Raw genomic sequence first — 12862 nt, forward strand, 5'->3', positions numbered from 1 at the left:
TCAAATTTCTTCCCCATCCGTTACCTACCTCAGCATAATTCTTCATGAAAACATGCATGCTATCCCTGCCAACTGTGTCTGGCTGATTTCTCAAACCCCAACCCCTTCTACAAAACAACAACTCCTTTCCTTCCTGGGCATGGTTGGATACTTTCACCTTTGGACACCTGGCTTTGCTGTCCTAACAAAACCATTGTATCAACTCACAAAGGGAAACCTAGCTGACTGCACAGATCCTAAATCCTTTCCCCACTCCTCTTTCCGTTCCTTGAAGACAGCTCTAGAGACTGCTCCCACACAAGCTCTCCCTGACTCATCCCAACCCTTTTCACTACACACAGCCGAAGTGCAGGGTTGTGCAGTTGGAATTCTTACACAAGGACCAGGACTGCACCCTGTAGCCTTTTTGTCCAAACAACTTGACCTTACTGTTATAGGCTGGCCATGATGTCTCCGTGCAGCTGCCACCACCCTAATACTTTTAGAGGCCCTCAAAATCACAAACTATGCTCAACTCACTCTCTACATTTCTCATAACTTCCCAAATCTATTTTCTTCCTCACACCTGATGCATATACTTTCTGCTCCCTGGCTCCTTCAGCTATACTCACTCTTTGTTGAGTCTCCCACAATTACCATTGTTCCTGGCCCAGGCATCAATCCAGCCTGCCACATTATTCCAGATACCACACCTGACCCCCATGACTATATCTCTCTGATCCCCCTGACATTCACTCCATTTCCCCCTCCTTTCATGTTCCTCATCCTGATCACATTTGATTTATTGATGGCAGTTCCACCAGGCCTAATTGCCACTCACCAGCAAAGGCAGGCTATGCTATAGTATCTTCCACATCTATCATTGAGGCTACCACTCTGCCCCCCTCCCACTGCCTCTCAGCAAGCAGAACTCATTGCCTAAACTCAGGCCTTCACTCTTGCAAAGGGACTACACATCAATATTTATACTGACTCAAAATATACCTTCCATATCTTGCACCACCATGCTGTTACATGGGCTGAAAGAGGTTTCCCCCCTATGCAAGTGTCCTCCATCATTAATGCCTCCTTAATAAAAACTCTTCTCAAGGCCGCATTCTCCTTATGTCAAGTCTACTCCTCCCATATTTGGACTCCCCACAACACAAGCTACTATTTCTGTGGTCACTCTGTTATGCATCTCTCAGCAAAGACCCACTGGAATTCCCCTGGGTAACTTTTCACCTTCTCATTGCTGCTTCACTCTTCATCTCCAAAGCCCAACTACACATATCACTGAAACAATTGGGGCCTTCCAGCTCCATATTACAGATAAGACATCTATCAATACTGGCAAACTTAAAAACATTAGCAGTTACTGTTGCTTAGGAAAACATTTACCCTGTATTTCACTCCATCCTTGGCTACCTTCCCCTTGCTCTTCAGACTCTCCTCCCAGGCCCTCTTCTTATTTACTTATATCCAGCCCCATAAATAACAGTGAAAGTTTGCTTGTAGACACTCAACGCTTTCTCATACACCATGAATATTGAACCTCCCCCTCTACACAGTTGCCCCATCAGTCCCCATTACAACCTCTGATGGCTGCCGCCCTAGCTGGATCCCTGAGTCTGGGTAAAAGACACCTCTTTTGGTACTCTTTCTCAGCTTTTCACTTTGCATTTCCAATTTTACCTTGCAAAAGGCCTCTTCTTCTGCGGCTCCTCCACTCACATGCGTCTGCCTGCTAATTGGACAGGTGCACGTACACTCGTTTTTCTTATTCCCAAAATTCAATTTGCAAATGGGACTGAACAACTTCCTATCCCACTCATGATACCAAACACACAAAAAAGAGTTATTCCTCTAATCCCTCTACTTGTAGGGTTAGGACTTTCTGCTTCCACTATTGCCCTTGGAGCTGGAATAGCAGGCATTTCAACTTCTGTCACGACCTTCCAAAGCCTTTCAAATGACATTTCTACTAGCATTACAGATATATCACAAACTCTATCAGTCCTTCAGGCCAAGTCAACTCTTAGCCCCAGTTGTCCTCCAAAATCGCTGAAGCCTGGACTTACTCACTGCTGAAAAAGGAGGACTCTGTATATTTTTAAATGAAGAGTATTGTTTTTACGTAAATCAGTCTGGTCTGGTATATGACAACATAAACTCAAGGATAGAACCCAGAAATTTGCCAACCAGGCAAATAATTACCCAGGACCCATCTGGACACTTTCTAACTGAGTGTCTTGGCTGCTCCCTATTCTTAGTCCCCTGGTACCTGTTTTTCTCCTTCTCTTATTCAGGCCCTGTGTCTTCCATTTAGTTTCTCAATTCATACAAAACCGCATTCAGACCATCACCAATCATTCTATATGACAAATGCTACTTTTAACAACCCCACAGTACCATCCCCTGCACCAAGATCTCCCCACAGCCTAAATCCCTATTCCTTGTAACTCATTATAAAATTTTCCTTAAGGTGTCCACGCAGCTCCTAATCTCACTCGAAGCAACCCTGAGAAACATCATCCATTATCTCTCCATACCACCTCCAAAAATTTTTGCCACCCCAACACTTACTTCACCACTATTTTGTTTTATTTTTCTTATTAATATAAGAGGACAGGAATGTCAGGCCTCTGAGCCCAAGACTGCAGGTATACATCCAGATGGCCTGAGGCAACCGAAAAGTACAAAAGAAGTGAAACAGCCAGCCCCTGTCTTAACTGATTGACCAACCTTATGACTTTCCATTATGACTTGTTCCTGCCCTGCCCCAACTGATCGATCAACCTCGAGAAATTCTTCTGGACAATGAGTCTTATGATCTCCCCACAATGCACCCTGTGACCCCCTCCTCTGCTGACAATAGATAACCACCTTTAACTGTAACTAACTAGCCACTGCTTACCCCAGGCCTATAAAACTTCCCCACCCCTATCTTCTTTTGCTGACTTCTTTTTCAGACCCAGTCTGCCTGCACCCAGGTGAAATAAACAGCCTTGTTGCTCACACAAAGCCTATTTGGTGGTCTCTTCACACAGACGAGCATGACACTGCAGTCTAGTTGAGGGTGGAGGGTGGGAGGAAGTAGAGGCATTAAAAAAAAAAAAAAAAAAACTATTGGGGGCCAGGTGTTGTGGTTCATGCCTGTAATTCCAGCACTTTGGGAGGCCCAGGTGGGTGGATCACCTGAGGTGAGGAATTCAAGACTAGCCTGGCCAACGTGGTGAAACTCTGTCTCTACTAAAAATACAAAAATTAGCCAGCCATGATGGCAGGCACCTGTAATCCCAGCTACTGAGGCAGGAGAATCCCTTGAACCTGGGAGGCAGAAATTGCAATGAGCTGAGATCATGCCAGTATACTCTGGCCTGAGCAAGAAGAGCAAAACTCAGTCTCAACTAAATAAATAAATAAATATTGGGTACTGGGCTTAATGTCAAGGTGATGAACTATGTACAACAAACCCCGATGACACGAGTTTACCTGTGTAACAAACCTTCACATGTAGCCCCAAACCTAAAGTAAAAAAATGAATATTGTCAGGCCTCTGAGCCCAAGCTAAGCCATCATATCCCCTGTGACCTGCACGTACACATCCAGATGGCCGGTTCCTTCCTTAACTGATGACATTCCACCACAAAAGAAGTGAAAATGGCCTGTTCCTGCCTTAAATGATGACATTGTCTTGTGAAATTCCTTCTCCTGGCTCATCCTGGCTCAAAAGCTCCCCCACTGAGTAAGTCGTGACACCCACTCCTGCCCGCCAGAGAACAACCCCCCTTTTTCCTTTACCTACCCAAATCCTATAAAATGGCCCCACCCCTATCTCCCTTTGCTCTCTTTTTGGACTCAGCCCACCTGCACCCAGGTGAAATAGTTTTATTGCTCACACAAAGCCTGTTTGGTGGTCTCTTCACACGGACACGCATGAAATTTGGTGCCATGACTCAGATTAGGGGCCTCCCTTGGGAGATCAATCGCTGTCCTCCTGCTCTTTGCTCTGTGAGGAAGATCCACCTATGACCTCAGGTCCTCAGACCGACCAGCCCAAGAAACATCTCACCAATTTTAAATCCGGTAAGTGGCCTCTTTACTCTCTTCTCCAACCTCCCTCACTATCCCTCAACCTCTGTCTCCTTTCAATCTTGGCACCACACTTCAATCTCTCCCTTCTCTTAATTTCAATTCCTTTCATTTTCTGGTAGAGACAAAGGAGACATGTTTTATCCGTGAACCCAAAACTCGGGCGCCGGTCACGGACTAGGGAAGGCAGCCTTCCCTTGGTTGTTTAATCATTGCAGGGATGCCTCTCTGATTATTCACCCAGGTTTCAGAGGTGTCAGACCACGCAGGGACGCCTGCCTTGGTCCTTCACCCTTAGCAGCAAGTCCCGCTTTTCTAGGGAATGTGTAAGTACCCCAACCCCTTCTGTGTCTCCACCCCTTCTTCGCCTTTCTGGGGGGCAAGAAACCCCAACCCCTTCTCCTTCACCCTTAGCAGCAAGTCCCACTTTCCTAGGGGAGAAGCAAGTACCCCAACCCCTTATATCTCTGCACCCCGATCCCTTATTTCCATGCCCCAACCTCATATATCTCTGTGCCCCAACCTCTTATATCTCTGTGCCCCAATCCCTTATTTCCATGCCCTGACCTCATATCTCTGTGCCCCGACCCCTTTCCCGCTTTTCTGGAGGGTAAGAACCCCCAAACCCCTTCCCTCCGTGTCTCTACTCTCTCTTTTCTCTGGGCTTGCCTCCTTCACTATAGGCAATCTTCCACCCTCCATTCCTCCTCCTTCTCCCTTGGCCTGTGTTCTTTTTTTTTTTTTTTTTTTTGAGAGGGAGTCTTGCTCTGTTGCCCAGGCTGGAGTGCAGTGGCGCGATCTCGGCTCACTGCAAGCTCCGCCTCCCAGGTTCAAGTGATTCTCCTGCCTCAGCCTCCCAAGCAGCTGGGATTACAGGCATGCGCCACCAAGCCTGGCTAATTTTTGTAATTTTTTTTAGTAGAGACGGGGTTTCGTTGGCCAGGCTGGTCTCGAACTCCTGACCTCAGGTGATCTGCCTGCCTCGGCCTCCCAAAGTGCTGGGATTACAGGCGTGAGCCACCGCGCCCGGCCGGCCTGTGTTCTTAAGAACTTAAAACCTCTTCAACTCTCACCTGACCTAAAATCTAAGCATCTTATTTTCTTCTGCAATGTTGCTGGACCCCAATACAAACTCGACAGTAGTTCCAAATAGCCAGAAAACAGCACTTTCAATTTTTCTATCCTGCAAGATCTAAATAATTCTTGTCATAAAATAGCAAACGGTCTGAGGTGCCTGACGTCCAGGCATTCTTTTACACATCGGTCCCTCCCTAGTCTCTGTGCCCAGTGCAACTCGTCCCAAATCTTCCTTCTTTCCCTCCCACCTGTTCCCTCAGTCCCAACCCCAAGCATCGCTGAGTCTTTCTAATCTTCCTTTTCTACAGACCCATCTGACATCTCCCCTCCTTGCCAGGCCGAGCTGGGTCCCAATTCTTCCTCAGCCTCCACTCCTCCACCCTATAATCCTTTTATCACCTCCCCTCCTCACACCCGGTCTGGCTTACAGTTTCATTCCGTGACTAGCCCTCCCCCACCTGCCCAGCAATTTACTCTTAAAAAGGTGGCTGGAGCTAAAGGCATAGTCAAGGTTAATGCTCCTTTTTCTTTATCCCAAATCAGATAGCGTTTAGGCTCTTTTTCATCAAATATAAAAATCCAGCCCAGTTCATGACTCGTTTGGCAGCAACCCTAAGACACTTTACAGCCCTAGACCCTAAAAGGTCAAAAGGCTGTCTTGCTCTCAATATACATTTTATTACCCAATCTGCTCCTGACATTAAATAAAACTCCAAAAATTAAATTCCAGCCCTCAAACCCCACAACAGGATTTAATTAACCTCGCCTTCAAGGTGTACAATAATAGAAAAAAGTTGCAATTCCTTGCCTCCACTGTGAGACAAACCCCAGCCACATCTCCAGCACACAAGAACTTCCAAACGCCTGAACCGCAGCGGCCAGGCATTCCTCCAGAACCTCCTCCCCCAGGAGCTTGCTACAAGTGCCAGAAATCTGATCACCAGGCCAAGGAATGCCTGCAGCCCCAGATTCCTCCTAAGCTGTGTCCCATCTGTGTGGGACCCCACTGAAAATCGGACTGTTCAACTCACTTGGCAACCACTCCCAGAGCCCCTGGAACTCTGGCCCAAGGCTCTCTGACTGACTCCTTCCCAGATCTTCTTGGCTTAGTGGCTGAAGACTGACACTGCCCGATTGCCTCAGAAGCCTACAGGACCATCACAGACGCTCTAAGTAACTCTCACAGTGGAAAGTAAGTCTGTCCCCTTCTTAATCAATACGGTGGCTACCCACTCCACATTACCTTCTTTTCAAGGGCCTGTTTCTCTTGCCTCCATAACTGTTGTGGGTATTGACAGCCAGGCTTCTAAACCTCTTAAAACTCCCCCACTCTGGTGCCAACTTGGCCAACACTCTTTTATGCACTCTTTTTTAGTTATCCCCACCTGCTCAGTTCCCTTGTTAGGCCGAGATATTTTAACCAAATTATGTTTCCCCAACTATTCCTGGACTACAGCCGCATCTCATTGCCACCCTTCTCCCCAACCCAAAGCTTCCTTCACGTCTTCCTCTCGTATCCCCCCACCTTAACCCACAAGTATGGGACATCTCTACTCCTTCCCTGGCAACCACTCACATGCCCGTTACCATCCCATTAAAACCTAATCACCCTTACCCCGCTCAATGCCAGTATCCCATCCCACAGCATGCTTTAAAAATATTAAAGCCTGTTTTCACTCGCCTGTTACAGCATGGTCTTTTAAAGCCTATAAACTCTCCTTACAACTCCCCCATTTTACCTGTCCTAAAACCAGATAAGACTTACAGGTTAGTTCAGGATCTGTGCCTTATCAACCAAATTGTTTTGCCTATCCACCCCGTGGTGCCAAACCCATATACTCTCCTATCCTCAATACCTCCCTCCACCACCCATTATTCTGTTCTGGATCTCAAACATGCTTTCTTTACTATTCCTTTGCACCCTTCATCCCAGCCTCTCTTCGCTTTCACTTAGACTGACCCTGACACCCATTAGGCTCAGCAAATTACCTGGGCTGTACTGCCGCAAAGCTTCACAGACAGACCCCATTACTTCAGTCAAGCCCAAATTTCATCCTCATCTGTTACCTATCTCAGCATAATTCTCATAAAAACACACGTGCTCTCCCTGCTGATCGTGTCCAATTAATCTCCCAAACCTCAATCCCTTACAAAACAACAACTCCTTTCCTTCCTAGGCATAGTTAGTGTGGTCAGAATTCTTACACAAGAGCCAGAACAGCACCCTATAGGCTTTCTGTCCAAACAACTTGACCTTACTGTTTTAGGCTGGCCATCATGTCTGCGTGCAGCAGCTGCTGCCGCCCTAATACTTTTAGAGGCCCTCAAAATCACAAACTATGCTCAACTTACTCTCTACATTTCTCATAACTTCCAAAATCTATTTTCTTCCTCATACCTGATGCATATACTTTCTGCTCCCCGGCTCCTTCAGCTGTACTCACTCACTATTAAGTCCCACAATTACCATTGTTCCTGGCCCGGACTTCAATCTGGCCTCCCACATTATTCTGGATACCACACCTGACCCCCATGACTGTATCTCTCTGATCCATCTGACATTCACCCCATTTCCCCATATTTCCTTCTTTCCTGTTCTTCACCTGATCACGCTTGATTTATTGATGGCAGTTCCACCAGGCCTAATCACCACACACCAGCAAAGGCAGGCTATACTATAGGACAAGCCACTAGCCTGCCTCTTAGAACCTCTCATTTCCTTTCCATTGTAGAAAGCTATCCTCAAGGAAATAACTTCTCAGTGTTCCATCTGCTATTCTACTACTCCTCAGGGATTATTCAGGCCCCCTCCCTTCCCTACACATCAAGCTCAAGGATTTGCCCCCACCCAGGACTGGCAAATTAGCTTTACTCAACAAGCCCTGAGTCAGGAACTAAAATATCTCTTAGTCTAGGTAGACAGTTTCACTGGACAGGTAGAGTCCTTTCCTACAGGGTCTGAGAAGGCCACTGCAGTCATTTCTTCCCTTCTGTCAGACATAATTCCTCAGTTTGGACTTCCCACCTCTATACAGTCTGATAACAGACCAGACTTTATTAGTCAAATCAGCCAAGCAGTTTTTCAGGCTTAGTATTCAGTGAACCCTTTATATCCCTTATGGTCCTCTGTCTTCAAGAAAAGTAGAACGGACTAAAAGTCTTTTAAAAACACACCTCACGAAGCTCAGCCACCAACTTAACAAGGACTGGACAATACTTTTACCACTTTCGCTTCTCAGAATTCAGGCCTGTCCTCAGAATGCTACAAGGTACAGCCCATTTGAGCTCCTTTTTATTAGGCCCCAGTCTCATTCCAGACACCAGACCAACTTGGACTGTGCCCCAAAAAACTTGTCATCCCTACTATCTTCTGTCTAGTCATGCTCCTATTCACCCTTGTCAACTACTCATAAATGCCCTGCTCTTCTTTACACTGCCAGTTTACACTGTTTCTCCAAACCAGCACAGCTGATAGCTCCTAGTGCTGTCCACAAACCGCCACTCTTAACTCTTAAAGTAAATAATCTTTACTGGCAAAGCATGCTGAACCTCCTTAGGCACTCTCTAGTATTAGATGTCCTAGTTCCTCCCAATTCTTAGTCCTTTAATACCTGTTTTTCTCCTTCTCTTATTCCATTTAGTTTTTCAATTCATACAAAACTGTATCCAGGCCATCATCAATAATTCTAAATGACAAATGTTTCTTCCAACAGCCCCACAATATCACCCCTTACCACAAAACCTTCCTTCAGCTTAGTCTCTCCCACTCTAGGTTCCCACGCCACCCCTAATCCCGCTCGAAGCAGCCCAGAGAAACATCGTCCATTCTCTCTCCATACCACCCCCAAAAATTTTCACCGTCCCAACACTTTACCACTATTTCGTTTTATTTTTCTTATTAATATAAGAAGACAGGAATATCAGGCCTCTGAGCCCAAGCTAAGCCATCATATCCCCTGTGACCTGCATGTACACATCCAGATGGCCGGTTCCTGCCTTAACTGATGACATTGTCTTGTGAAATTCCTTCTCCTGGCTCATCCTGGCTCAAAAGCTCCCCTACTGAGCACCTTGTGACCCCCACCCCTGCCCACCAGAGAACCCCCCTTTTTCCTTTACCTACCCAAATCCTATAAAATGGCCCCACCCCATCTCCCTTCACTGACTCTCTTTTCAGACTCGGCCCACCTGCACCCAGGTGAAATAAACAGCTTTATTGCTCACACAAAGCCTGTTTGGTAGTCTCTTCACATGGACGTGCATGAAAAATATAATTTCTTTTAATTTACTGCCGTTTTTTCCTAAAGTCTCATAATGATGCAAAAATACACGTGTACGAGACTTGCTCTGATACCTGGCACAGAACTGACAGTAGCGGCTCCCCAGTGAGGCTGGAAGGAGGGTGGAGGACGTGACAGGGAAAGGAGATGCTTTATGGCCAAGGGTCTAAGCTGCAGCTTTGCTTAGAGTTTTACCACAAAACAAATATATTCATTGGTCAGGTATGGTGGCTCATGCCTGTAATCCCAGCACTTTGGGAGGCCCAAGGCAGGCGGATCACCTGAGGTCGGGAGTTTGAGACCAGCCTGGCCAACATGGAGAAACCTCAGTTCTTCTAAAAATACAAAATTAGCCGGGCATGGTGACGCATGCCTGGAGTACCAGCTACTCAGGAGGCTGAGGAAGGCGAATCACTTGAACCCAAAAGGTGGAGGTTGCAGTGAGCAAAAATCACGCCATTGCACTCCAGACTGGGCAACAAGAGTGAAACTCTCTCAAAATAAATAAATAAATAACAAATATATACATCATGTGATGTTCAAATATAAAAATATATATTCATTATTAATTGGTGGGGCTGGGCACCGTGGCTCGCGCCTGTAATCACAGCACTATAGGAGGCTGAGGCAGAAGGATCACCTGAGATCAGGACTTCGAGACCAGCCTGGCCAACATGATGAAACCCTGTGTCTACTAAAAATACAAAAAGATTAGCCGGGTGTGGTGGCATGTACCTGTAATCTCAGCTACTCGGGAGGCTGAGGTAGGAGAATCACTTGAACTCAGAAGGCAGAGGTTGCAGTAAGCCAAGATCAGGCCATTGCACTCCAGCCTGGGTGACAGAGCAAGACTCCGTCTCAAAACAACAACAACAACAATAATAATAATAGGTGGAATGAGAATATGGCTCCATCCTCTAGGATACAAAAGTGCTTCTCCCATAGTTGAGAAAAATAGTAACTATTTTTACCAAAAACACCTGTTTCAGAAGCCTCTTAACACCACAATCTCCACGAGCTGAATGTGCTAAGAATGGTTTAAAGAATCTCCTGCTATTATTCAGGTTGATTTCCTATTCTTAAAATAATGATGGAATAAAACACCTTGTATCATTCATGTCTGTGTATGAACTTTCCATTCTAATTAGTAAGATTTTTGGAGTCAGAAACAAAGTAACTCACTAAATTACCTAAAAATATAGTATAAAATCAGGGAGAAAAGATTTCCCCTTATTTGTCTCCTTTTCTAGAATTTACCACATACTTCGTGGACATTAATACGTGACTTCCATTGGCAGCTGCTCTAATCCTGGTCCACAGAGAGTTGACAGAGCATCAAGATGTGGCCCCTGAACAATCCCTGCTGCCCAACAGCACTGACACCACGGGACCCTCACCCCGTCTCCATCCATGTCTGGGTGTGAGCCCTTCCCAGGACCATGCCCAGTGCAGCCTCTTCCCAAGTTCATGTGATTGGGTCACAAGAGATGGAATCTAAGTGAGATGAGAGGGACTGAGGGAAGGCATGGGTTGAGTGTGAGCAAACCTGTCAGGCAGGACACTTGAGACTCAGAGAAGATTCCCAACTCCAAGGCCCAGGGTTTCTGAAAGGAAGGAGACAGAACAATCCCCCGAGAATATCATCTCACCTGAGGAAGAACCATTCCTGACGCCTTTGCTTTCCTCTTCCCCTTCCGAGTTTCTTCCTCATGTACCAAGAGTCCTTAGAAGTCAATCCTGAATGTTAAAAATATGTTGTTTATTGCTCAGAATCAATACACCCCGTTCCTGTAACACAACAACACATACAAAGGAGACCTCACCCTGAGGAAATATGGTCCCCTCTGCTGCCCACTGCACCAGAGACAATAAACTCCTACAGGAAAACTCCCGCACCCTTCTGGAGAAGCCCACACCGCACCCTTCTGGAGGAGTCCACACACGCTGCAGCAGTGGGGAGCTGGGCTGGAATGAGCTCCTAGCCCTGACCAAACCCCATGCAGAAACTGGGTGCGGTGGCTCATGCCTGTCATCCCAGCACTCTGGGAGGCCGAGGCGGGTGGATCGCTTAATCTCAGGGGTTTGAGATCAGCCTGGACAACATGGTGAAACCCCATCTTTGCCAAAAATACAAAAACATAGCCAGGCATGAAGGTACACGTCTGTGTGTCTATGGTCCCAGCTACTTAGGAAGCTGAGGAGACAGAATCGCTTAAGCTCAGGAGTTAGAGACCAGCCTGCCAACATGTTGAAACCCTCTCTCTACTAAAAATACAAAAATTGGGCTGGCCACAGTGGCTCATGCCTGTAATACTAGCACTCTGAAAGGCCAAGGCGGGCAGATTGTTTGACGTCAGGAGTTCGAGAGTAGCCTGGACTACATGGTGAAACCCCATCTGTACTAAAAATACAAAAAGTAGCTGGGCTTGGTGGGCGTCTGTAATCCCAGCTACTTGGGAGGCTGAAGCAAGAGAATCGCGTGAATCTGGGAAGCTGAGATTGTGGTGAGCCGAAATCACGCCACTGCACTCCACCCTGGGAAACAACAGGGAAATTCTAACTCAAAAAAAAAAAAAAACTATGTAGACCAGGTGCGGTGGCTCTTTCCCGTAATCTCAGTACTGTGGGCAGCCAAGGCAGGAGGATACTTTGAGCCCAGGATTTTGAGACTAGCCTGGGAAACACAGTGAAACCTCATTTCTACAAAAAAAGAAAAAGAAAAAGAAAACTAGCCGGGCTTCTTGGTGGCTCATCACTGTGGTCCCAGCTACTTAGGAAGCTGACGTAGGAGGATTACTTGAGCGAAGGAGGACCAGGCTGCAGTTAAAGATCATGCCACTGCATTCCAGCCCAGGCAATTGGCCAGACCCTGTCTCTTAATATTAGTTAATTAATTAAGTTAAAAATTATGTGTTAACAGAAAGGGATTTTTTTCCCATTTCACTGCCCACTCCCTACCCCACTCTGGGAAAAGGGAACGGAGTGACTCACAAGTGAATAAGTCACTCCACTCTGGCTGAATAGGGATTCCAAGTGGAAGCTGACCTCTGAGGCCAACACTCATGGAGTGTACATGTCTTATAGATAGGATTCTTAAAATTCTCAGTCTCATCTGTGTAATTTAAGCAGTTTTAAGTTACTAGATTATATACAAAGAAGTCAAATGTCACAACTAATCGTATCCAATGAACTCACCCACTCGTCTAAACCCAAAGTCCTCCGCCCCTTTTTTTCTTTTGAGACAGGTCTTGCTCTGTTGACCAGGCTGGAGTGCAGTGACATGATCTCGGCTCACTGCAGCCTGGACCTCCTGGGTTCAAGTGATCCTTCTGCCTCGGCCTTCAGAGTAGCTGGGACTACAGGTGCACAATATCATGCCCGGTTGTTTTTTTTTTTTTTTTTTTTGGTAGAGATGGGGGGTCTCACTATGT

General features: G+C 46.4%; 1 protein-coding gene across 5 annotated transcripts in view; it reads right to left on the bottom strand.

Moving 5' to 3' along the window:
• The window catches only part of LOC104001134 (zinc finger protein 83), a 141239-nt gene that overhangs the window by 11919 nt on the left and 116458 nt on the right, over positions 1-12862 (bottom strand). For 3 of the 5 annotated variants that reach the window (XM_016934332.3, XM_016934333.3, XM_063802232.1), the window contains exon 2: positions 11081-11168. The exons of the other annotated variants lie outside the window; for them this stretch is intronic. In XM_016934332.3, the coding sequence (XP_016789821.2) occupies positions 11081-11095 (15 nt within the window). In that variant the 5' untranslated portion in view covers positions 11096-11168. The remainder of the gene's footprint in view (positions 1-11080; positions 11169-12862) is intronic. 5 annotated transcript variants of the gene reach the window in all.

This window comes from Pan troglodytes, chromosome 20 (assembly GCF_028858775.2).
Source record: "Pan troglodytes isolate AG18354 chromosome 20, NHGRI_mPanTro3-v2.0_pri, whole genome shotgun sequence".
NCBI classification, from domain to species: domain Eukaryota; kingdom Metazoa; phylum Chordata; class Mammalia; order Primates; family Hominidae; genus Pan; species Pan troglodytes.